Source organism: Amborella trichopoda, chromosome 12 (assembly GCF_054954075.1).
Source record: "Amborella trichopoda isolate Santa Cruz 75 chromosome 12, AtrichopodaSantaCruz75HAP2 v2.0, whole genome shotgun sequence".
Classification (NCBI taxonomy): domain Eukaryota; kingdom Viridiplantae; phylum Streptophyta; class Magnoliopsida; order Amborellales; family Amborellaceae; genus Amborella; species Amborella trichopoda.
In genome coordinates, this window is record NC_142347.1 from 12,592,170 (window position 1) to 12,619,794 (window position 27,625).

At 33.4% G+C, this 27,625-nt stretch overlaps 1 protein-coding gene and 2 long non-coding RNA genes across 4 annotated transcripts; 2 read left to right on the forward strand and 1 right to left on the reverse strand.

Annotated features, from left to right (window-relative positions):
• Nucleotides 1-2,363: 2,363 nt before the first annotated feature.
• LOC18424595 (uncharacterized) lies at nucleotides 2,364-7,028 on the forward strand. Of its 2 annotated transcripts, none has more exons than XM_011630738.3 (3): nucleotides 2,364-4,061; nucleotides 4,262-5,054; nucleotides 6,702-7,028. In XM_011630738.3, the coding sequence occupies exons 1-3, from the start codon at nucleotides 3,066-3,068 to the stop codon at nucleotides 6,812-6,814; spliced, it is 1,902 nt and encodes a 633-aa protein (XP_011629040.2). In that variant the 5' UTR covers nucleotides 2,364-3,065; the 3' UTR covers nucleotides 6,815-7,028. The 2 variants fall into 2 exon arrangements, with proteins under 2 accessions (XP_011629040.2, XP_088708781.1); XM_088852655.1 differs by having other exon boundaries at nucleotides 3,966-4,054.
• Nucleotides 7,029-9,328: 2,300 nt separating this feature from the next.
• LOC148779443 (uncharacterized) lies at nucleotides 9,329-12,933 on the forward strand. The gene is made up of 2 exons (XR_016045145.1): nucleotides 9,329-9,735; nucleotides 12,446-12,933. It is a non-coding gene; the product is annotated as an uncharacterized LOC148779443 (long non-coding RNA).
• Nucleotides 12,281-13,693, reverse strand: LOC148779444 (uncharacterized). The gene is made up of 2 exons (XR_016045144.1): nucleotides 13,044-13,693; nucleotides 12,281-12,673 (listed from the first exon to the last, which is right to left on the reverse strand). It is a non-coding gene; the product is annotated as an uncharacterized LOC148779444 (long non-coding RNA).
• Between the last annotated feature and the right edge of the window lie 13,932 nt (nucleotides 13,694-27,625).

Below are 27,625 nucleotides of genomic sequence, written 5' to 3' on the forward strand. Positions count from 1 at the left end.
TTTATGTAGACTATAATATATAGGAATGAACCAAATCAACCTAAAACCTAATCTTACCAGCTCATAGACAAAAGAACCTACTAGATACGATATCTACAAATTAGCACTTCAAGACAAAGTGTTGGATCTTTTGTGATTTTCACCACTTCTGCCTGTACAACCCCTTCGGCATGTGCGAGAGTCGGTGATAACTCGCAACAAAATGTTTGCTATTACAACTATCTTTTACCTATCAAACCCTAATTTTATAGCCTATCTTTTTATCTCTTTCATTTTTTTGGGACAAATGTTCAAAGATTTATTAAAAAGAGAGGATTACACAGAAACAATTACATCATCAGAAATAATAGGTAAGGATACGCCATCTCAACGATTGAATCGGCCTCCTCATTGGCTTCTCTATAAACATGGTGACTTTTTATCTCACTTTGCATTAGCCATAAATAAAAGGACAAGTTTTCTATGCTTCCCGCATGGCATAAAACTTATATGTTTCCCTTTATCCAACCGTCCATTCTAAATGGACAACTGAGATGGTCCCAATCACAATGTCACATCTCTACACGATTTTATTTTTAATTTTTTATATAAATTATTTTGACACCAAATTTTAGCCGTCTACTCCTCTCTTAAACTCACACTTATAAAAATATTATTAATAAAATAAAATGACTAAAATATGCTTGAAATTTTTAAAAGGTATTTGATTCATTGTATTTTATCAAAAAATTATTTTTAATATTATTTAAGGTATGCCCCATTGAGAAGATGATACATACCAAATTTTATAAAAAAATAATTTGTAGAAGAAAATTAAGAATAAAATACTCTAAAAGCGTTATATCTGGATCAAACAACAGGTGGCTCACTTGTAAATTGGACGGCAGGGGAAGCACATATCTTATATGCTATAGGGGAAGGGGAAGTATAGGAACCTTTCCCTAAAAAACAAGAGAGGGCTACGTTGAATAGAGTTACGCACCCCTCTTTATGGCCCTTTTTCTATGTTTTGATTAGTTCATAAACAAAAGAATTCAGTAAAGGGAAGATACAAAGGACCCAAGAAAGGGACAAATGTCGTGGATGCAACTGAACATAATCCTAGTCATCATGAGCATGAGCACATAGGAAATTACATCCTTTTCATGCATCATCATTATCCTCATCCCAGTGTTTAATTTTTAAATAAAAAGCCATATGCTCGAGACCCTAACTCCAATTATCAATTAGTTTTGTGTATGGTACGATTTATGTTAAAGCCGCAAATTTAGAAATCCTTCAGGCAGGACCACCACCAATGGAGTGCCCTGTAACTTGAGAGAGAGAGTGAGAGAGTAAGTTAAAGGAAGTCGGTTTCATCTTCAATGGACCAAAACACCCTGAACGTCTTCTTCATGGTGTATATGTCAAATCATTTCTTTGGGTTGTATATCATGACTCATGGCAATATATGCTTGGAGAAAAGTTTAATAACCTTGACAATTTAAAATGTAGAATGAAGGTGCACCACTAAAATCTTTGGAAAAATGTTGTTTTGATGTTGGAAAAACATCTAATTGATCCTCTCAAATTGAGTGGGATGATAAAAAAACAGAGATTTTAAGTACTAAAAATAGTACATCTTATAATAAATTATTCAGACCGTTCATTTTCAAGATTTTCATATATTTATGTAGTTACTTGAGTTGAACTATTTTTTGAGTTTAAAATCCTATAATTGGAGACAGAAATAGATTCTCGCATCATCCAAAAAAATTTTGACACCAAAAGTGTATCTCGTGATAAAAGTTGAAGATACACCTTAATTTGATTGTTTAAGGTTGCAACCTTATTGCAATCCACACCGTCTATATTTTGCTAAGAAGAATAACTAGCTCATATGTTAAATCTTGGTAAATTGTGGGCTACAAAATCGTAAGTTCTTTATGCATAGCAGGTGGATCGACCGGATCCAGGTCGACATTCAGGTACAACTTTAAGAACCGGCAAGTCAGATCCATGTGATATTGCAGCCAGCTTAAGCTGAGCCTAGACTTGGTCCAGTATATCGGCGTGGATGTATCGGTATACAAAACCACTGTGTTTTCCTTCTCGATTACTAATCTCCTGAATATGAATATGATTGATTGGGAATTGATGTACAAAACCACTGTGAATCCTTCTGGATTACTGATCTCCTGAATATGAATATAATTGATTGGGAATTTCATTAAAAATCACAGCCCTCATTTTTCATGAACATAGGCAGTTCTCAGGCAGTTGATCTGTCAATTTGCTAAAAGTTTAGGGCCTTTTACCATCACAAGAATCTTGTTATTGGTCCTGAAAAAGCATAAAAAAGACAAAAAGGTACACAAGTCGCCCACTGCCTTGGAAATATACCTCTGATACCAACCAAAGAAATGGTTACTTGGTGTTTTTTAAAGAGGGAGAGTGTGTGATCCTCATATTCTCTTTCAATCCTTTGGAATCTGTAAAGAAATTCAACAAAGTACAGCCATGCAGCGCACTAAATCATTACCCCTATTGCACTTCACTCCCACTTCACAGCTAGGGGGGGCAGGCCCTAGCCCACCGGCCCAAGCCCCGGCTCGGTCGAGATCGGGCCAAAGAGGACATAACCTACTCTCCCCCAAGCCATATTAGGGCTGGGCCGAGCTGGACAAGCTTTAGCCTAGAATTGGCCTGGTCCTATCCTCCAAGCGTGGTTGCCTCGCTTAAGCCTGACCCTCAAGCCACATTTTGTATGCTAGTCCCTGAGTTTTTAGGTCTGGGTTAACCGGGCTGGGCCAACTGGTCCATTGCTACTATTGTTCACAGCCAACTCTCTCAGTAAAAAAAATAGATCTCCTTCTAGAAAGATTCACTGGATCTCTTTCTCTCTAAAAGAGGAAGGAAACAAATAAATGAATAGAAAATCAGATGAGTTCTCTCTCTTCATGCGCCGCTAGGTGTCGATCTTTCATCCCACTAACCACCCACAAAAATCTAGGGCTTCTCCAACCCTAAAAGGATGGAAGTTTATATAGAAAGCCTTTCCCATTTCCTTCGTGAATTTTGAGGTTATGGCCAAGAGAACAATCTGTAAATCCACTGAGATGCGCTCCAAACCCTGTGAGTCTTCTCCATGCTTCTTCTGCACCATGAAAGAGAAAAACACATCAAAAAGAAGAGCAAGACTAACCTCATACTTTAGGGAAATGGCCTTCAAAGATCGCCATGAGAGTGTGCTGGTGCTCAGTGCTCTATGGAACCTAGCCATGACCCAACCCGATGACCCTGAGTTCCCAAGGCTTGGCATATTCAAGTGCATGGCAGTCCTCATATACAGAGCTCTCAAAGATGACCAATGGCTGTTAAGAGACCAGAACATATACATACCATACTATGCAGCTCATATAATAGGTTCTTACACCATGAATAAAGAAGAATTTGCAGAGGAAGCAGTACGAGAAGGGGTTATACCACCATTAATGGAGCTTTTAAGGGGAAAGATGAGTTGGGTTGAGCAGAGAGTAGCCATTAGAGCTCTCGGGCACCTTGCAAGCTACGATAAGACCTTCGGTGCAGTTTCAGCCGATGCGGAGATAGTAGGGCTTGCCATTAATTTGTCCAGAACCAGTTTAGGCATTGTCTACGACGAATTTAGGAGGATCAAAGAAAAGCGAGTGAGATACCATTGTGATCTTTTAACAAGAGGAATGGGTGGAGAAGAGATGGAGGATCGAAAGGCCGAGGAGTGGGCTAGCCAGCTTCAATGCTGGTCTGTTCACTTGCTCAGTTGCTTTGCTTATAAAGGGAGGCTCCTGAGACACATTTGTGAGAAGGGTTTCCTCAAAGAGCTTTGTACTATTTGGGGTGGGTTGCCTAACCAGAATTCTCCTTCTGGTGTGGGGCTTATTAGGGTTTTATGTTACAGTAAGGTAGGCAGAAGCGCCATTGCAGAGACCAAGGAGGTTTTGGATTGTCTTTGTAATCTCTCTAGGTCTTCTGATGAGTGGCAATATATGGGAGTGGACTGTTTGGTGTTACTCTTGGAGGATCCCCATACAAGGTATAAGGTACTGATAATAGTTTCTGTCGCTTTAAAATTAGTTCCTCTATCTTAAAACCTTCTTCTATGAGATAATGGGGATGTCAGAATTCTTTATTTCTTGCTAACTCTAAGGTGTTAGATTCATTGCACCCCTATTCTCACTCTTAAGTTGGTTCTCTCTCTCTCTCTCTCTCTCTCCCTCTCTCTCTCTCTCTCTCTCTCTAGGTCATGGACACAGCTGCCACTGCACTAACAGACCTGGCTGAACTAAGAAATCTTAGTGGGAGAAAAGAAGTAGGATCAGCAATCAGTGGAGTACTTCTCCGGCATGGAAAAAACACAGAGGCTTTTTCTCTCTCTACTCCCACATTGAGATCCCTAGAAGAGCTTTCATACTTAAAATTAAGGAGCAAGAGAGAGAAAGCTATCGCAAAGAGGGAACTGCAACAAAGGAAGACACTGGCTAAAGCCAAAAAGCTTGAAGGGAATTTGAAATTCTTATCAGGCGACATCGAGGAAGCTATATTAAAGTACACTGAAGCCTTAGAGATATGCCCCTTAAGAGCGAAGAAGGCTAGGGTGGTGCTCTACAGCAACAGGGCCCAGTGCCACTTGATCTTACAAGATGCAGACACTGCGATCAGCGACTGCACACGCTCTCTGTGCCTCGGGGAGCCTCCGAATTCCCACAGTAAGAGCCTGTGGCGGAGGTCACAGGCATATGACATGAAGGGTCTCGCGAAGGAGAGCCTCATGGACGTGCTCATGTTCGTTAATGCGCGTTTCCTGCAACAGGATTCAATAAAGATGCATAACCGTAAGGTCCATCGTATTATTCCTTACTTTGCTGCGAGGATGATCAATAAGCAGATGAGAGCTATATGGCTATTCGCACGAAATCACCATGAATTAGATGTGGAAGAAGGATCACAGAGAGAGACTGCAAGTGAAGACATAGCACGAGGAAACCTTAACAAAGAATTCAAAGACAAAGCCAATCGGAAATCTTCAGTTTCAGGTAGACCTTTAACTATGTTCTAGACTTTGTTTAGGGCAAAAACAAGCCTGCGCTCATCTGGTTCTAAATGTTACATACATACATATATATACATATAACTAAAGTAATTCTGGTGTTTCACAACCCTTTTCTACATAGGACATGGTTTCTATGAGTCCATGTAGAAATGAGTCGACTCTTAAAAATCTATTTTTCAGGTGGATTTTCGGACCCATTTTTTAAGGACATGTAATTTCTAAAATAGAGATTATCGATAAAAATAAATAAATTTTAAGAAATAAAAATAATAATTTAATGAAAAGAAACATTTGGACTGTTAGTTTCGATTGATTTTAGATTGACCACCTATTTGCATCCAATTTTAAGATGGATGCTTTATACCTTGGGACCACATATTGTAGTAATGTGGTCCAGCTAGCATGAAACAATTTTCCTTCTATATATAACCCATAGAATTTTATGGAGTGTGAATAATATATTATTTTCTCTCTACATGGTTTTTAATTGTAGCACCCCCCACCCCATCTAATGTGGTAATGTGGTCCAGCTAGCATGAAACAATTTTCCTTCTATATATAACCGATAGAATTTTATGGAGTGTGAATAATATATTATTTTCTCTCTGCATGGTTTTTAATTGTAGCACCCCCCACCCCATCTAATGTGGTAATGTGGTCCAACTAGCATGAAACAATTTTCCTTCTATATATAACCTATAGAATTTTATGGAGTGTGAATAATATATTATTTTCTCTCTACATGGTTTTTAATTGTAGCACCCCCCACCCCATCTAATCTTGTAGTTAACATTTAGAAAAGGATGTGGTTTGTATAAAGTTGAGGCCCTAAAGGATCAGAGTAAGGCGCAACTTCAAATAGTGTCAAAAGATGTCGTTTCAAAGCCAAAAATATTTATAAAGACCCTGAAATTTTTATATCTCTAACTATAAAATTTAAAGCCTAAAAACTAGTGTAGATCTAGTAAATCTATGAAACACGTGAAAATCTTTAAAATTGACGGACTAGATAATGCGTTACAATATACACTATTCTAAGACGTGAAGTCACTTTTTTCTTTTACGTTCATGTGTATATATATATATATATATATATATGGGTTGTGGTTTGTATAAGGCTGAGGCCCTAAAGAATCAAAGTATGGCGTACTTCTAAATAGTGTCGAAAGATGATTTCTTAGTTGCAAAAATCTTTATGATGCCCTGAAAATTTATTCTTATCTAATAAAATTTAAAGCTTCAAAAATAATATTGATTGAGTGGATCTATAAACACTCAAAAATATTGAAAATTGATGGCCTAGATAATGCATTACAAAATGCACAATTTCCAAGACTTTAAATCTGTTTTTTTCGTCTATACATCTCAACCTTGAGATGATTAATTTGATGGCTTTTCGACATCGAAACAGCCTCTTGTACTGAAATTTCGAGGTCCACCTTAAAAATTGGATGGGATCAAGTTTTGCTTGATTCAGTCAGATCTGAGCAGGATGTAATTCTGACCTACAGACCCAACCTCGAATGGGAGATCAAATAAAAACTGGAATCCAAAATTGGATCTGGATCATTGGGCTCGGCCGGATTACAGGGACTTACTTTATTTAATTTAAAGTAATGTGTTTTTTCAGGTTTTGCTAATGAATTGAAGAGCTTGCCAACCATTAGAGAAGGTGGTAGGAGAGAGAAGCAAGTGGGTGGGGATGAGGCGGGCAGGCTCAAAGACGGGCGTCGATGCGGATGATCCGCACTTGTTTTTGCTTTGCGTTGTGAGTGGATTGTGAGGACCACTCCCCTTGTGTACATGCACTCCTTTCTGCACTTTTCATACCATTTCGAAAAATCGGAGGTGCTTTCTTGCCTAACTATGACGGTGACTCGGTTCTACACTTTCCTGTATTTTATGGATAGCGATTGTACGTTCTTCTTTAGTGTTATTAAATTGTTCTTTTTACTTCTTTCTTGTTTATTTAAGCAAGTATTAGGGTGTGGAGGATGGCTGGTCCATTCAACCGAGCTAAGTATTCAATAATCTATTTTTGGATCGCTAGTGTAGAACATTTATATACATGGATGGCTGGGATAGATGTAGCGATAATATCACAAATGAGCCACTTACTGTTAATCTATCACTGACATCTTAAAGAATTTTATTTTTAATATTTCTCTACAAATCCTATGAACATGAAATTGCCTGTGTCGTTATATCAATGGAGTGCACCTAAAAAATATAAAAATATTTCAAAAACATAAAATGACCACACTACCCCTAAAACATTCAAGGGTATTTTGGCAACTTTATTTATTAGAAATCAAATTTTTATATTTTCTTAGGTGCGACCCTAAGAGAGAATTGGATGTCGCAAATTTATTGTTAATATTGTTTCAAAAAAATTAAAAATAAACTGTGTTTAGTCATGATATTATGATTGGGTTCATCTCAGTCGTCGATTCGGATCGACATGATGTTGGGATTGGGATCATCCCAATCGTCAATTTAGATTGGATGGCTGGGAGAAGGGTGGCATGTATGAATAACCTATACCTAGTTGTGTATAGAAAGCTTTCCCTCTTTTTTTTGGAGAGATTTATTGCCAGAGCATTGAAAATTTTCTCCTTTTTATTTATTTATTATTATTGCTATTGCTATTGCTATTGTTATTGTTATTGTTATTGTTATTGTTATTGTTATTGTTATTGTTATTGTTATTGTTATTGTTATTGTTTGTGTTATTATTATTATTATTAGGGAAAGTATATAATGAGATAATTTACCTTTGGTATAAGGTGGTCACAATTAATCATGACCATTGAGTGTGAAATTGGGCAGCTCCGTTTATTTCATTGACCAAACCCAAGTTTTTTTTAAAAAAAATTTATTGAACTTTGTGACACAACCAAGCTCTCAAATTTCACATCGGATGGTTATAAAGTAATTGTGACCTCCTTGTACCAAAAGTAAATATTTTTACTTTATACTATCCTTTTTTTTTCTTATCTATTTGGTAATTTATGAGGTAAGTTGACAAATGAAATATAGCAGGTTATATGTTTGCTCATTGTCAGCGGGTAACCTTTTGAATAGGACATGGATACGTGATCTTCAACTAAATCAACGATTTTTCAAGCCATAACCTGTAATAATTTTATAATTCTTTATTTTAATAAAAAACTAGTTGGTCATCTTCTCTGGCACCTCTTCCTCTTTAAATTACCCACGAGAAAATTACCGAAGCAAACTTACCAAACACGAGATGGTCATTTTCTTCTGGTCGTCTTTAAATTACGAAAGAGTGCTGGGTCTAGTGAGTGATCAAAAGGGGTTGGGTCGTGATGGTAGTATTAGTCACCACATTATGGTTTCCATTCTTACCACGAACACGATCTTGTTAAGATCTTCAAAAATCTAACCCCTAATCTACTTATATATATATATATATATATATATATATATATATATATATATATATATATATATATATATATATATATATCCTTATCCCCTATTTTTAACTTTCATATCTCATGAGACTCAAGAATTGAAAGTATTACTAGTAAGCAAAATGTTTTCTATCTTACAACCCTCGGATCCCTTTGACCATAAATTTTTGACCCAAACAAATACTAAAATGACACCCTATTCAAACTCCATCTCTCTCTCTTCGCTTCTCGGTGAGTTTACTAGCCAAGGGGTTTAGCTTGAGCTCAAACACGAGTACACCTTCTTATGTGTGTGAGAGAGAAGGAGTTTGGGTTTTAGAGAGAGATGGAGTTTTAGAGAGAGCGATGGAGTTTGAGTTTTAGGGAAAGAGATAGAGTTTTGAGAGAGAGAGAGACGATGATGTGAGAGAGAGATAGAGTATGGTTTTTAGAGAGAAATGGAGTTTTGCAAGAGAGAGAATGTGAGAAAGATGGAGTTTTAGAGAGAAAAGATAGAGTCATTTCATAAGTTGTTGATGTGAATAATACATGGTCAAAAGGGTTAGGGGGTTGGAAGATAAAAAAGATAGAGTCTTTTTGCTTACCAATTATATCTGATGAGATATACAAGTTAAAAATAAGGGATAATAGGATATTTTCCCCAAAAAATTATATTTGATGAGATATACAAGTTAAAAATCAGGGATAATAGGATATTTTTTCCAAAAAAACGGGTAGGGCTGTTTTCCACATTGGCTTAAGAAAGTTCAATTTGGGGGTATTGTAATTTTCCTTATATATTTAGTATTGTCATCTTTTTGCCATTGGTGATTTTTCACTGCTGATATAGGGCTGTTCATGATCATCTCATCTAAACTGCCAAGGTCTAGAGAGATAAGTTTTAATGATCAAAGAGAATTGCCCACTCAAATAAGAACGGTCAAAATGGTTGCGATTTGAATTTGAATTCCAGGTATTCAAATTTGAATGGGATGGATTCCTAACAAACCAAATCTGTTAGTTCACATCATCAACCATTGAATTGAAGGATGAACTACTCAAGATGAATCCGTGATTGACGAAAGCTTATCTTTCTCAACAAACTCTCTTCCAATGTCTATAATAGCAATCTGCTCAGTCAGACGGACGAGCTTGTGGAAATGGTGGCACTTTTGGATTTTCTTATCATGGTGAAGCATCGAACTGAAAGTTGCACAAATCATTAGTTCTCAAGCAGTAACAAAGGTGAAAAATTACTTTTCATTTTCAATTTATTTGCTGGGTAAGTATTTTAACGCATCAGTGCAACTGTTCGGAGTTCATTTCCCTTATCTAGATTCATTGACAAGGATATTTCTTGCTTTCTTATCCGAGCTTAGTTGTGAATGAAACAAGTGTCTTTTCTTTCAAGCACTTGGAACTCCTCCTGAACCTATATTTAATTTTAAAAAGGAAAACGAGATCCTAAATCTGTTTTCTTATTGTGTGTCTTCTCTGGTTTTTTGTCATTAGAGTTCATTTGTTCGAAACTTCTTTAAGGCATAGGATTTGACAGGTGATCGGCTGATTTCCTCCTGAAATTATGAATCAGCTATCCCTCTAATTTACACGATTCCTCTTGTATTTTTTGTTTTTTCATTTTATTTATTTATTTTATTTATTATGATTTAGATTCTAAATCATCAAGGAAACATTTTTTTTTTTTGGATTTATGCAACTTTTCCTCTTTCTTATTTTTTCTTTTTATGATTTTTTTTTATAGATCTCCAATTTGGCCTATCTGGATTGCATATTTGACCCATCCAGATCGCCATAGTGGTCGACTGATCCGCGTCATATTCTTAAACACTGCAACCTTTGAAATGGTGTGTTTGCTACATGTAAGATAATACGTAATGCAATAAAATCAAGTGATTCTACATGAATTACCTATCAAAAATATAATTGTGGAGCTTGGATTTCTCGGATCTCTCCCCATCCTCTGATGCATGAACTTTAGGGGAAGGTTTATTTAAAAGAAAGTGAGTTTAAAAACTGGACTAAGGTTTGTTTAAAAGAAAGTAAGTTTAAAAACTAGACTCAGAGCATAAAGGGTGTTCCACCTAAAGTATGCTACAACATTGCTACCCTACTACATGACCTCACTTCGACCTTGAACAAGTTTAGCTTCTCAATGAAAATAAAAAGAAAGGATGGATTCTTGGAAACTAAAAAAATGATAGATAATTAATTCGAAAAAAGGAAGCAAAATACCAAAAATTGAGATCTGTATAACAAGCTTGAAATGGTTCTTCTTAGGGAGAAACTAATGAAATAAAAAAAATTATAGTGCACGAATAAAGAAAATATTAGAGAGTATAATAGTTTATGTCCCCTCACTACCCATGTGATAAATTTTTTAGAGATCCGTGCCAACTTTAATGGTGATCTTTTGGGGTCCTATACACATGAGTGGGGGTGGGTCCTATAGGATCATTACTCTTTGACAAATTAGGCAATATATATAGTAACCCTCATCGCACACATGCCCAGGCTATTTTTCTCTCTAGAATAGAAGCTTTATCTACAAGTGCCTGGAAAAAGTGGGGTGTATGTCTCGAAAAGTGAAAAGTTGTGAAAAGTGGGGTGTACAGGTGTCCCGAAAAGTGAAAAGTGGGGTGTACAGGTGTCCAGAAAAGTGAAAAGTATGGTGTACAGGTGTACAGGTGTCCAGAAAAGTGAAAAGTGAAAAGTGGGGTGTACAGGTGTCCAGACAAGTGAAAAGTGGGGTGTACAGGTGTCAAGAAATTAAGATAATAAGAATGACCCTAATTCTACAGAGAGAGAGAGAGAGAGAATATTTTTCATCTCTTAATTTGAGAAATAGGATATTTTTTTTCTCTATTTTTTGTTCAAATAAGAGAGAGAAAGATATGCAAACATATCTAAGATTGTTCCCATATCCAACAAGGTCTCCTATCCAAGAGCATGATAACTACTCTCTCTCATTAGTTAGGGTTGTGATGTTATAGAAGTTAAAAAACCCTAAAAGGGGCACGTCCAAGCCATTTACTTAGATAAATTATATTAGCTTCTACATATGTTTTGTTATCTTTCTCTCTCTCTCTTTGTTGCAAATCTCTTCCTTGCTCTTAATCCGATACGTGTCTTTAGCTTTTTTCTTGGTATCAATACTTGCGACAATTTTGTTATTAGTATTTTCTCCATGTCGCACGATTCATTAATTTAGTATGATTCTCTACTATATTTTAATTGCATGGGATGTTTTAGGTATGGATTGAGTTTTAGTTATGCATTGAAGTAAGTGATCTATGTTTACAAAATGTAAAAATAACTATTCATTGTCAAAATATTTTTCAATCTTTATTAAAATGAAAAACAAACATAATATATATATATATATATATATATATATATATATATATATTTCTTATTTTTTGAGATTTTTTATATTTTTTAAATTGTAGGTTGTTGGGTTAGAAAGATGCATACCTTTGTCTGTGTGCACAAAAATGGCTTAATCTATGGAAGAGTCTGTCAAATGTAATTGTAAATGATCTTTTCATTGTGCTCTTAATATTGTTGTAGTATGAGCACCCAATTTGGAACGTCAATGAACATTGGTACCTCCAGATAGTCAGTGATACTTTAATTTGCAATGAGTTATATACGTAAATGAATTCACGCCAATGTGCATCATTTTGCGTGCCCTTATACTCAATAAAAAAAGATGAGCATGAGAATAAATAACTATGGCAAGATGCTCATATTTATTTTATCACACCTCATGAGGAAAACATAATTCAATTATGACTTTCTTCTGATGATGAAATGCCTCTTCCCTTCACTCCAGAAAATATTCTTTGATTACAACTTGCTTATTTAGTATTAAGTATGACATAATGTGTATATCACTTAAGATCACATTAAATTGCAGCTAATCATGAATTATCAGGGAATACCCACCTCATGATCACCACCATGACCACCTTAAGGATGAAGGCCGCCAGGATTATCAAGACGGTGAACGAGAACAGCAAAGTACTTTTGGCCATTAGGATGTAATATGTCAGTAATATCTAGGGCATGCCTTCAAAACATTCCCTTAGTAAAAACCTTCTTATGCCCATTCAGATATACCTTGGTTGCTCGGGAAGTTCAAATCAACAAGTTGATTCCATGACTGAAATAAATAATAAGAAGGAAACCATTCATAAATCATAATGTTATGATTTTAAGAAGCAAAACTGTCATAATGCACTATTGAAATGCTATAATTCCTCTAATTCCATAGAAAACAAAGATTTCTAAAAATAAAATAGATTCTTTTCATGTCATGGCATAGAATCAGCAGACATATTTGTCAACCAAGAGAAATTTTTTTCTCCAGAGTTAAAAATGTTACAAAATGCATATAATAAAGAGAGACCCTATTTTTCCAAATTCTCTACTTCTTAGTTTCCTTTTGGAAAGCCTACAAGCATAGTGCAACTTTTAACCAACATAATTTGTACGAAAAATGGAACATTAACTCTTTTATTTCAGTGCCGTACCCGAATTTTACATGTATCAACACAATTCTTCTCTTTCTTCATTAAGCAGTGACTACATTATTTTAGAGCACTGGTATATAACCCTCTTGGTATCAGAGCATCCATAAAGCTTCAACAAGGTATCAAGCCTATGTGAGAACAAAAAAAAGATAAACATTCTCGTGGAGAGCCAAGGTTGTGAAAAACAAAATGATAGGCATTGACTAGGAGAGCCCAAGTTGTGAAAAGGGAAAAGATAGGCATTGACTTGGAGAGCCAAGTTAAGGATAGGCATTGGAGAGCCTAGGTATCCAAAAAAAAGAGACAGAGATAAGGAGATAAAAAAAAGAGACAGAAAAAGAGAGAGAAAGAGATAAGGAGATCACAAAAAGAGATAGAGAAAGAGATAAGGAGATCAAAAAAGAGATAGAGAAAGAGATAAGGAGATCACAGGTTGCCAATCGTTGGTGTGAAAATTTAGGACTAGTAAGACAAAACTCAAGGGAAATGTGATAGATATTTAAATCTCTTTATTTAATTTCATACTTTATTCCATATGAGAAAACCCTAGTAGTCCAAATATTTTACAACTATTGATTACAATTTTCAAAGTTGAATTTCATGAGCATTGGAAAATTAAAATGAAAACAATGTTTGGGTCTTGATTAAAAAAAAAAAAAAACAAGTGATGTTGAAAAAAAAAATATATATATTTGATTAAAATGTTAGGTGATGTGCAATGATAAAAGAAACAAAGAAAATTTTATTTTTCTTAAATGTGATGTTCCTGGAAAATAAAAATAAAAAAAAAGAAGGGGGAAAACAAAAATGGAGAGTTCTTGATGTTGTATTTTTACAAAAAATTTTAGAAAATGAGATTTAAAAAAATTTTTTTTTTGAAAGGGCGACATGAGTAGTCGTCATGGGAAATCCATGCCTATGTAGGCTTAGGAAAAATGGCAATGATTTTTGGAAAAGAAAAGAAAAATAGGACACCATGATGGGAAATCCATGCCTAGAAAAATGTTTTTGAAAAAAGAAAAAAGGACATCATGGTCCTAGTTTGTCATTTTGAAAAAAGAAAATAGTACATCGTAGTGCTGTCATGCCATGGAAAGGCATAATGATGCCCTGTGCATGTGCCGAATGAGAAAGCATAAACAAATGTGATGTGTTTAAAAAAAAAAGGGACATCGAAGTCCTAGTTTGTCATGTCATGAAAAGGCATGATAATGCCTTGAGAAGGTATAAAAAAAGAAATGTGTTTTGAAAAAAAAAAGAAAAAAAAAAAAGGATGACTCAAGGAAAACTATTTGCTGCAATTTCTTTTTTGTAGAAAAGACAATAGCTACTCCAACAATTTAAAGGGATTTATCTATGATGTAGAAGTCGCACAATTTATAAAAGAATTTTCAGGATCCGGATACAAAAAATTGGCAAAAATGAAAGAAGTAATTGAAATTAAAAAAGAAGAGAAGATGAAGAATACTAGAGAAAATAAATAAATTTGTGAAATGAAGAGCATATTGAAAAGCTTGGTTTTTGCATTGAAGGTGAAAAACGAAGACCTTTGCAATTTTATTAAAAATCATATACATAAAATTTAAAAGAAAAAAAAAAAATGAAAATGATTTTTGGGAAAGAAAAGAAAAACAGGATATCACAGTCCTGGTATGTTGTGCCATGGAAAGGTATGATGGAAAATCCATACATAGTATAGGCATAGGAAAAATGATTTTCGAAAAAAGAAAATAAGACACTACAACCCTAGTTTGCCATGCCATGGAAAGTCATGATGATGACATGAAAAGGCATAAGGGTGCCTAATAAGAATACATAAAAAAGAAATTGTATTTAGAAAAACAGGACACCGCGGTCCTAGTTTGTCATGTCATGAAAAAGCATGATGATGCCATGAGAAGGCATAAAAAAAATAATAGTACAAAAATAAAAATAAAATGAATGTGTTTTTTGAAAAAAATAAAAAAATAAAAAGGAAAAGGAAAAGAAAAAGGGAGGACGGCAATCCTAGAGTGTTATGTCATGAAAATGCATAAAAAAATGGGAGAAAAATGATTGTTTTTTTAAAAAGGGGGAATTAATAAGAAAACTAATTGCTGCAATTTTTTTCGTGGAAGAGACATCAAAAAGTATGGCAATTGCTACTTCAAAAATCGGTTGAATGAATTTTGTAAAAAAAAATAAATATGGAAAACCAATTTACAAAATTATCAAGGGACCCAACCATGGCCCTATTTTTATTTGTGAGATAGAAGTTGAGGAAAGAATTTTTAGGATCCTATACGGATTGGAAAAAGAAGTCGTGCAACATATTTTGCCCTATCGCAATTTGCAAAAATAATATTACAATTTGCAAAAATGAAAATGAAAGAAGTAATCGACATTAAAGATGACGAAGAAGAAAATATAAGATTGCAAAAGAAAATAAATTTAGGAAATGAAGAAGCAAAAGCTTGAAGCCCTGGTTTCTGTATTGGAGGAAAATGAAAATAAAAGAAAAATAAAGACCTTCACACTTTTATTGAAAATCATGTACATAAAATTTAAATGAAAAAGAGAAATTTTTGCAATGGGGAGTGTTGAAGATGATGCAAAATAATAGGAGGTGTGGGGTCCGTGTTTGTGTCTTTTTTAACTCTCTCTTTATGTGTTAGTAGGTAGTTATTTTGTTGGAGTTATTGTGAGTAATGGATAGTTGGAACTATAAATGGACATCATGTAATGAGATATGTAAACAAACCTTGAATTTGGTATTATCTCCAAGAATGAGTGCTTGCTTTTAAAAATAACCCTTAGTGGTATCAGACCCTTTATTTGAAATACTTTCAACTTGGTATCAGAGCATCCATAAAATTTCGTTTTATATTCGCTATGATACCACTTAGGGTTATTTTCAAAAGCACTCACTCACTCTTGGAGATAATCACAAACTTAAAGTTTTTTTCACATATATATCATTTCACAGATTATGGATATCTCATTACATGGTACCCATTTATAGGTGTCTACATCAATTATGCAACTACACCAATTATGCAACTACACGACTTACAAACCTGATTAGATTACTCCAACTACCCATTACTCACAAAGCTACGTCATCAGATAATCCACAAAATAACTACCCAATAGAGAGCGAGATAACTACCCTCACATCTACTTAGAGAGAGAAGAGAGAGATAAGAAAGACACAAGTCCTCTTGATGCACCTATGCCTACATAAGCATAGATTTCCCATTAGGACTACTCATGTTCCCCTTTCAGAATTTTTTTTTTTAATCTCATTTTCTGAAAACTTTTGCAGAAATACAACATCAAGAGCTCTCCAATTTGTTTCCCCATTTTTTTAAAATCTCCGTCTTCTTTTTCCAAGAATATCACATTTAAGAAAAAATAACTTGTTTCTTTTTTATTGCAAATCACCTAACATTTTAATCAAAATATTTTTTTTATTTTTCAAAATCACCGTTTTCTTTATATCAAGACCCAAACATTGTTTTCATTTTAATTTTTCAATGCTTATAAAATTCAGCTTTGAAAATTGAAAAATATATGGATTACTAGGATGTGCCATATTGAATAAAGCAGGCAATTAAAAAAAGAGTTTTAAATTTTTATAACCTTTCACTTGATCTTTGTTTCTGACCTGCTGGATTAAATTTCCACATCAACTTCTTTGGCAACCTTTGATCTCCTTTATCTCCTTTTTTGCTTTTTTGGCAACATTGGCTTTCTAATGCCTTTTGTCAACTTGGGCTTTCCTCTCCAATGCCTATTTTTCTTCTTTTTTCACAACTTGGGTTCTCCACGCCAATGCCTATCTTTTTTTTTTTACCAACCTAAGCTCTGATACCATGTTGAAGTTTTATGGATGCTCTGATACCAAGTTGAAAGTTTTTATGGATGCTTTGATACCAAGTTGAAAGTTTTTTGGATAAGGCTCTGATGCCACTGAGGGTTATTTTTAAAAGCATGCACCCACTCTGGGAGATAATCAAGACTGAAGGTTTTTTCCACATATAAATAATTTCATATATACATATACTGGTTGCACATATCTTGTTATATGATGCCCATTTATAGGCGTCTACATCAATTATGCAACTACACACGACTCACAAACCTGATTAGATAACTCCAACTACCCATTACTCACAAAGCTACGTGAAATAACTACCCATTAACACATAAAGTGAGAGATAACTACCCATAATCTTAACTACCCTCACATCTACTTAGAGTAAGAGAGATAAGAAAGACACGAACACGGACCCCACATCTCCTATTATTTTGCATCATCTTCAACAGTTTTTACCCTTTTCTTTTATAGTAGAAACATATGAACCTTGAAAATATGTATATGAATTTTTAGCTGAATAAAGAATTATTTATATTTTTTGGCTACCCTGAATAAGATGGAATAGAGGTAAACAATGTGTTTTTTGGCTAGCTATGTTGTTGAATCCTCCTCTTCATGGCATGAGGAATCTGACATTCTGTACCTGTGCCTTACAGTGAGACAGTACCCATGTCATGGCAACATAGGGTAGAACCAAGATGGAACTAACCTAATAACCTATATTTGTTTTGCTAGGCATATAAAATTTAAGTTCAATTGATTAAAGAAGAATTAACAAATCTGCGCACAAAGAGATAGGTATGCATGCATTTTAGAATATGTATTTATATGGGTTTTTCTTGGGATTTTGAAATTTGTGATAGTAATGCATGCCATATGAATGCATTGGTTTTCACTGTCACTCACCTTCGCATTATACACACTCTACACTTCACATTATACACACTATACATGCCCTACTTTAGAAAGAAATTAGGATTAGGTTGTTAGGCTATTCATGGCGATGTAGGGAGAGAGAGAGAAGTAGCCCTTGAGCCTGAGTATTTTTGGATGTTTGTCTAATATATATATATATTTACACGTGCTGATGAATATATAATTCTTGTTTCGTAAGAAGGATGGCGATGTTCTATTAATGATGGAATGTGCATGTTGATTCCTTTTTATTGTTGCTCTCCCTAGCTTCTCGATTACGGGAAGAAAATACGGTCATTCTTTGCTCTCTAAACGTATGAGGCAATAGTAGTCATAAAATAGAATTTTTATTTTTTTCAGTGTTTCCATAATATTCAATAAATTGATAAAACCAATTACTTGATTTATAAGGGTCTAGACATGCACCTATAAAACTACAAAAAATCAATGGTATTGGCCCCATGTATGCATACCATTTTTATTTATTTTGTTGATATTATCATGCATGTTGTGCTTCCATGAAATCAAAAACATATGTTCATTTTTATGTGTGCAATATTTATCGAAATCAATGGAATTGGCCCCATAAATGCATACCATGTTTCAATTTTTTTTATTATCTATCTTCAAAAAATGTTAAAAGAATGTTCTTTTGAGAATTACATTTATAGTCATATAAATACCTGGCAAAATATGTTAGGCCTCAAGACATGTCATATTTGTCGTGTTCATTTAGTGCTCAAAATTTGTAATGATATTATATTATAGGAAATAGATCATAACTCTAGAAACCATTCATATCTTATTTGTTATATGATTTATTGAATTAGTGTTCAATGCAGAGTCAAATTTTGAAATAACTATGTAATAACAAGAAATGGGTCGTTAAGCAAAGATCAACATAGCGATACACCTTCCCGTGCTCACCTTAGAGTGATGCAAAAGGCATATCAGTATATATTGCAGAAACCAATATTTCACAAAGTGTTTGTACACCAAAAATATTGATCAAACAAGAGCAGCATATTATACTTCCAAATTTCTATGGTCAATAAGAAAATAATTGGTCATAGTGGTATTTACGAACTCCAAATCATTGGTATTCTACACAAAATTTTATCAGATAATATTTTGAAAAAGATAACGTATAAACTTCATTATTCCACTTTTATTTCAAATACACCTTTTTGAAATATCATTCCTTTATCATCTAACCAATTCTTCAATGACAATATCCCTTACCACTCAAATCGCTCAGAGAAAAGATCCTTTCCATGTGCTCACAGGATGGACAACAATATCATTGATAACACTTGAGTTATCCCATACAATTCAAAATGACTCCTCCGATACACAAACTTCGTTTCTCAAAACCAAATATGTTTGGATTCAACAATAGAGATTTGGAAAACAATTTTTTGGGGTAAAATTCATGGATGATATGCTTGTTAACAGAGATTATTTTTAACTTATGAGATTTTGAGATACAAGAATTATAAGAGACTATTTTATTTGACCAATATAATAATAAAACATTGATAAATTTAAATATATTATAATTTAATAATATTAAATACCTATTCTATAATTCATTAAAATTTTATTTATGGAAATCATGATAAATAGATAGTAGTATTAATTAGGTTTTATTATTAGAATTACCCATTTAGTAATTCATTATTGTATGATTATTTATTACAATTTTAACTATGAAAATTATAATTATTATATAGTAATATTAATTAAGCAGTAATTTTAGAATGAATTATAATTGAATAGTTTTTCTTTTAATTTTTCGACTGTCTAAAATGAAAGACTTCAATCTTTGTACTATGTTATGGCCTTGGTGACAACAGCATCACAAGCAAGGAATATTGCTTTTTAATAAAAATAGTTTTTCTATTTTAAGGGTAGTTTTTTTATTATTTAAGCGATTGCTTTATATTCCGATGTCCAATGCACCTCTCTTTAATCTCTTTGCAAACATGTATGTTCCTTTAAAATTTTAATTTTCTATTATATTATGTCTTGACAAGCTGGTATATTTCTTTGAACTTATATTTGTAGGATATAAAATTCATGATTGGTCCTTTCCCTCTCTATTTTCCATTTATTCATCCATTCATCAATGGTATAAAATCCTCACAAATATTTGAACATTTTTCCACTTGAACTTGCACTATTTTTCCCGTGGTATCATGATTGTATTAAAATTGGGATTACGGGCAGCAATCATGGTTGCTTTTACAAAACGGAGGAGAGAGAGATACCCTCCTATGTTCGATACTACTATAATTATTTGTTTCGTGAAAGTGCTATTCCCTATAAACATTCCTTCAATTTCCTACTCTTTTGTTAAATAAAAAATTATACTTTTTCTCATATTCCTCTATTAAAATGAAATAAGGATGGATATATATCTAATTTTGCCAGTTATTTGTTACGCACCTCTTATATCGCTCAAAATTCATATTACATTCCTCATTGCACATCATGCACATGCTTGATTATTATACATCAATGTATTCTCGTTCTACATATTTATGTGACTAATTGTGTGAATGCTCATCGCCTTGTAATGTACTCTAAATTGCATATTTATAGGATTACTTATGTGGTTGCTTATTCCAACAACGCTGGCGCAGATAATTCAACTAGTATTACTAAATGCCCATTATTACCAAGTTGCTTTTGTGTCTTACATTTATTTATCATACTCTCTCTCTCTCTCTATTATTAAGATACCAGTAAATTTATTTTGGACAAGGTATATGGCATATTAGTAGTGTGAGCATCGACAACTGAGTTTTGTATGTTTGTATATAATATGATATCAATGGGATTTATATTTTAACCAAATATTTTGTTTACCGTTTTGATATCCATTGTCTTGAGACGGAAAGAAATAGCCAATCGTTAATAGACGAAGTAAAATGATACATAAAGAATGTTAGAGAAATTTGGTGGAAAATATTGACCACATATGACATATTGAATTATTTTTAGTGACCTTTAGTTAGTTCCTTTAAATAGTTTATTTTGTTTGGAACTTAAAAATTACTTAGGCCACTCATAAATAACATAACTATTCTCATGGCCAGTAGAATTGTTATAGAAGAACTTTCGAAACAAAAAAACTGAATGGGGCCAACTTTGGATTGTAGAAGGGGAAGATGGAATATTTCCTCATCTAATATAGAATTTCATATGTAGTAAAAGAAGACTGACTATGAAACATCTAAGAAATGCTTGATGCAACAGAAGTAAAATATGACACAACATCCGAAGCTCACCTACAATTGCTATTAGAGCAACGCTTGGTACAATATAAGTAGAATATGACACAACATTTGAAACTCACTTTCAATTGCTATTAGAGTTATATAAATCATTTAAAATGAAAGCGGGTAATAATGTAGATGAGCATATAAACAAAATGCTACTTATGGCTAAGGACTTAGCCATCGTTGGGAATGAAGTTCCCGAGCACATGCACATTTGTAAAATCATAAATTTTCTTCCACCTTCTTGGAGATAGTTTTTGACTTTTTTGGAGGATGGTGATCATAGAACTCAAATTGAATGCAAAATCTCTCATTTTAGGAGACTTTTCCATGCAACATCTGAAGCTCACCTCCAATTGCTATTAGAGCAATGCTTGAAACAATAAAAGTAGAATATGACACAACATCTGAAAATATGACACAACATTTGAAACTCACCTCCAATTGCTATTAGAGAAATATAACTCATTTAAAATGAAGGAGGGTGACAATGTAATGGAGCATGTAAACAAAATGTTAGTTGTGGCTAAGGACTTAGCCATTGTTGGGAATGAAGTTCCCGAGCAAATTCAAAATTCCACAATCTTAAATGGTCTTCTACCTTCTTGGAGATAGTCTTTGACCTTCTTAGAGGATGGTGATAATAGCACTCAGATTGAATGCAAAATATCTCACTTTAGGAGACCTCTCCATGCAACTAGTCTTCGAGCAAGACCATAAGAATAAAGTTATAAAGAAAGAGCTCATGCTCACTCAAGGACCTCCCAAATCTGTCCAATCCAAGCTTAACAATAAAATTTTTTAAACAAAGTTTAATACGAGGAACAATAGGTTCAATCATAAAGGAAACTAGCCCTACAACCAAGAGACTAAATAAGGGGTGTCAAAATGCTTTTTATGTTGTCAGCCAAGTCACTTCAAAACCACTGGCCACTTAATAGAAACCTGCAAAATCCAAAGCATAATGAAAATGGGAGCTAGAAGCGTGAAGTTGTTTGTGTGGTCTTAGACTGCCTGCTTACAGAGCACGACATCCAAAGCATAACGAAAATGGGAGTAAGAAGCGTGAAGTTGTTTTTGTGGTCTCAGAATGTCTGCTTAATGAGCATGACATCAAAGGATGGTGTAACCAAAATGGGAGCATGAAGCGTGAAGTTATTTGTGTGGTCTCAGAGTGCCTGCTTACAGAGCACGACATCAAAGGATGGTGAGTAGATTCAGACACTAATCTTCATATTACAACCTCAAAAGGCCTTTTCAAGATTTCAAAAAGCAAAAGCTAATGGAGAAAAACATCTATATGGGGAACAACACTTATTCTGATGTATTAGGTATAGGATCATGTAAGTTATATGTTGGGGTAATCGATCTTGTATTAACTAATGTATATTTTGTTCCTAGTATAAGACAAAATGTTGTATCTGTCCCTTTGCTGATTACACATGACTTTGAAGTCTGCTTTCATTGAAAGAATCAATCGGAAAGTATGGACAAATTTATGCTTCGGGACACTTGGTTGATGACCATAATTTTTTCGTTCTTCAGGTAAATGAGATATTCATTATAAAATTTCTACTTATTGTGGTTATATTGATTGTGCAATGGTTGTTGATGCATACACTTAATATCTTAGGCATGGCCACATAGAAAGAAAGAAAATAATTAGGTTAATAAAGAAAGGCTTTATTCCAATTTTAAATAATATGAAATTTCCAACTTATCAACAATGCTTTCAAGAAAAATGACTAGGAAACCACTAATAAAGGGGAAAGAGTTAATAGTTTAATGAATGTAGTCCACTCAGACTTCTGTGGGCTTCTCAATGTTAAAACTCGTAGAGGATTGCATATTTCATCACGATGACCAACATCACTTTTATTGAAAATTTTTTAGTTTTGGATATGTCTATCTAATCCATCATAGATCAAAAGCCTTAAAAATCTTTAAAACATATAAAAAAAAAAGTAGAAAACCAATTAGGTGAGAACATAAAAGTTCTTAAAACAGATAGGGGAAATGACTATACATTTGAAGCTTTCAACACTTATTGTCAAAAAAATGGTATTAAAAGACACACCACTATGTCTTATACGGCACAATAAAATGGCAAGGTTGAAAAGCACAATAGAACCCTCTTAGAAATGACTAGATCTATGATAGTTCATGCTTGTTTACCCAAAGACCTTTTGGGGAGAAGCCATAAGCACAACCATCTATATACTGAATAGATTTCCAACTAAGGCAATAGATTCTACTCCTTGTGCATTGTGGATAAGGAGAAGACCTAATCTACTCAATGGATGCCGATAACCCTGATTAACATAATAATATTTAAATCCCCACACACCCTAGGTTAAGTAGTTAAAAAAGGTCTGGAGTTCCTCCATCATAACTTGTTGATTTCTATGTGTACATGAGTGAGGAGTTAGACAACCTTATTGACCTATATGAAATCAATGATCCCGTTGACTTCAATGATGAGATGAAGTACGAATGGCTTAATGCTATGAGAAAAGAAGTTGATTCTATTAAGAAAAATAAAGTTCGGGATATACGTGATTTACCATCAGATAGGAAACTTATAAGTTCCAAATTGGTACTTAAAGAAGATGAAATCAGATGGATCAATTGATAAATTTAAGGCTAGGTTAGTAGCAAAGGATCTTACCCAAAGACAGGGAGTCGACTATGTTGAGACATATTTCACTATTGCAACGTTTATATCCATTAGAATAATTTTGGTAATTATTGCATATTATGACTTAGAACTTTACTAAATGTAGATGACATTCTTGAATGGTGAACTAAAGGAAACCATCTACATGAAGCAACCTCAGGGCTTCATAATTAAGGACAAAAAAATTAAAGTGTATAAATTAAATAAGTGATTACATTATTTAAAACAATCTTCAAGACGATGGTACTTAACATTTTACAATGATATCCCATAGATCGGATATGAAGTAAATTGGTTGGACCAATGTGTGTATATCTTAAAGAGAGGGAGTAAATTCACAATACTCTCATTATATGTGGATGATATCCTAAGTCATGGCTTTCTTCTCGGTTTGAGATGGAAGATATGAGAGAAGTATTGTATGTCATAGGTATAAAAATAACTAGAGATAGAAAGTCTTATATGTCACGTTTGAGTCAAGAGATATTTTGACTTTGTTTTTAAGAGATTTAAAATGGAAAATTGTAAACCACTGTCTAATCATGTTAAAATGAGATTAAAGTTGTCGAAGAAGGATTATCCAGTAGAAGGATAAGAAAAACCTAATATTCCCAAGCACAATCTATTGGTAGCTTAGTAATGTAGTATAATGTACTAGATCATATTTGAGCTATGATATAGGTTTTGTAAGTAGATATCAAAGTAATCCAGGCATAATCCATTGTAAAGCAGTCAAACTAATTTTAAGGTATACTAAGGAAACAAAATATCTTAAATTATATTTTTAAGCATATATGCTTGAAGTTCTAAGATATTCTGATGAAGATTTTGCTAAGGATAAGGACGATAGTAAGTCTACCTGAAGGCACGTTTTCCTTTTTGAAGATGCAGCTCTTTCTTGGTCAAGCAAGAAAAAGGGTTGTGTTGCAAGGAACACACAAGAAGTAAAGTACATTGCATTTAGCAATTTTTTTGATAATTAAGCTGCAATTAAATTAATACATAGTGAAGCAAGTAGATTCAAAAGAACTCAATAACAAAGGTTCTAAGTGTTAAATTATTTTCTAAGCACACTAGCTTAAATGTTTAAGTTAGTTAGCTTTCATGAGTGACAAATCTGCATTAGCGTGAAAATGCTCATGGTGGAAATTATAGATATTTGTTAGTTTTGGTTTCCGAGCATGAAAATTTCATGACGTGCCTTTTACTTTCCATGGACATAGTCTTCAATAAACACCAAGAAACTCTCTTGTAGGTGACTCTCTCTCTCAATAAACAAAATTTTAGATAGTCTGAAACCTCACTTTAGAAATCTATTTTTTGTATTTAAATTCCTTTATCCTTTTTCATGTTTTAGATTTCTTTTACTTTGATATTGATTCATATTTTAGACTTTTATTAACGTCTAATTTAGAACAGCCTGACCATTGTTTTTCTAATTATGTGAAATCGAACCAGGAATTCAACTCAAATTTTTTTGAGATGGAATTTACATTTTTTCAAAGTTAACATAAGTGTAGTGATCATTAATTTTTTATTATATATGAACAAGTGGTTTCTTGTAAGATCGATGTCTCTTCAACTTAGTTAGGTCATCACAATATCTTTTTTTATCCCTTATATTTTGAACTACATCTCCCTTATCATTATCCTTTGCTTTTTCAATCCTATACATCAGAACAATTACATATTGTTTTCTGCAAATCTTTTATTGATTACATATTTTTTTCTTCAAATAATGAAAGTGATGATTATCAAATCAAATAAAATTGCTGAAATTTATATTTAAAATAACTATTTAATCCTAGTATTTTTTTAGTCCTTTATCTTTGTTACTTCCCTTGTATCTACAATCGTTATTTTTTTATAGGATCTATATATTCCATTTTTGGTGAAAAAACTATATGGGTTACTTTTAGTTAGAAGCAAACCATTGCATGAAATCATTTCCCTATGTTAAATCTTTTGGATATATATCTTTTGGATATATATGTTGGCGTGTGTGTATAGTTATTTTATTGGATTTCATCATATTTTGATGCATCCTATCTTGCAATTGTAGACTATTTTTACTTTGTTATTGCTTCATAATGATTCTTTTTCTTGGTGTAGGTTACTTGATAGTTTGGTATGGTGTCTTTATGCCTTAGTTAAAAATCCAGGTATTAGAATCTCTTCAAATATATTTTAGATGTCGTATTTCAAGTCAGAACATCACATTTTCACTACAAATCCTCGTTATTGTTTGGATAAATTTTTATGCATTCCTTGTATGTTAATTTGTCACTCAATTTGTCGCAGCAAAAAGAAGAAATTGTCTTAAACAAGATTTTAAATAATATCCCAATATGTATTATAGAAACACCACATGAATGTTTTAACAAACAAAAGAATCATTCTTTCCATTTTACGCTTCTGGAAACCGCATGATATATATATATATATATATATATATATATATATATATATATATATATATATATATATATATATATATATATATATATATATATATATATATATATATATATATATATATATATATATATATATATGAAGCATCTATGCAATGGCTATAGGCGAAATGCTACAATGATTTCGCCCATAGGCCAGTCGGCATTCGAAAAAATCAGACGTCATGCATTTTTCAACTGCCACAGATCAAGCATGTCCATGGTGGGTACTGTCATGGACATGGACATACTATGTCCGTGGCGGTTCAAAAATTCACGTGGAACAGCAATGGATAGTGCCGTCTGTTGCGGGTCTGTTTAATAAACCGCTACAGACATAGCCAGTTCGTGACAGGGGTGAAACACTGTAGAATTTCACCTATAGGAAATTTTTAGGTGTTCTCATATATATATATATATATATATATATATATATATATATATATATATATATATATATATATATATATATATATATATAAATGTGTGTGTGTGTGATTTTAAAATACTAATTAGCCATCCATTCACTAACTCAAACATAAACAATATAATTAGCCTATCTCTACCATTAAATAAAGATGGAAGTCTTGTTTATTATATACTTGACAAGCACCTTTATAGACATAATTTAGGAATAATTCATGAAAGATGTATCATACTATTTATTCTACATTTTGTATGATAATTACTAGCATAGTAGAACGGGTGACAATGGGTCAAGCAGCTAAGCCTAGAACAACCCTGCATGCGCATGAAATTCACTTAGTGGCCAGGCGGTGTTGTGCCTAGGCTAGGGGCCACCGCTCAATACTACTAGGCCCTTTTTTTATTAGTCTCAAATTTAAATTTTACGAACCTTCAATTGTCTTTCAAAATTTATAGGGCCTAGGCAGACCACCTACTCAAGAACCATGTTGGGCATGGGCAAGGGTCCCTTTTTCTTGGTCCAACTAGGTTGGATATTTAAGGTCCAATACTGAAATCGAGCCAAATCTAGCATGGCTAGGCCCAACCCATTTGAACAGGCAAACTTGTTAATTAAGGGAAAATTTCTATTATATAGTGCCTCCTTCCTAATAGGTCTTGAAAATTGCCTAGCTGATTTTCCTAGCCGCCAATAATTTGTAGCCTTAGTTTTATACTAGTTTTATAATTCACTCCTACACGTTGGGTTGATGTCAAAGTGGTTTTGATTGGATTAGACCTCCCAATGTTTCTTTGGCCGACTTGATTTTGTGAACTCTACTTTATTCACTTCCAAATTCGACTTGAACTAAGTTACATGTTTAAAAGAATTGATAAATAACAATAATTCTATTAGAATAGACGGATATGGTTATCTGATTTTCAAAATAGTTATCTAGGATCTCATGAATTTCGAAATATTTTTGGAG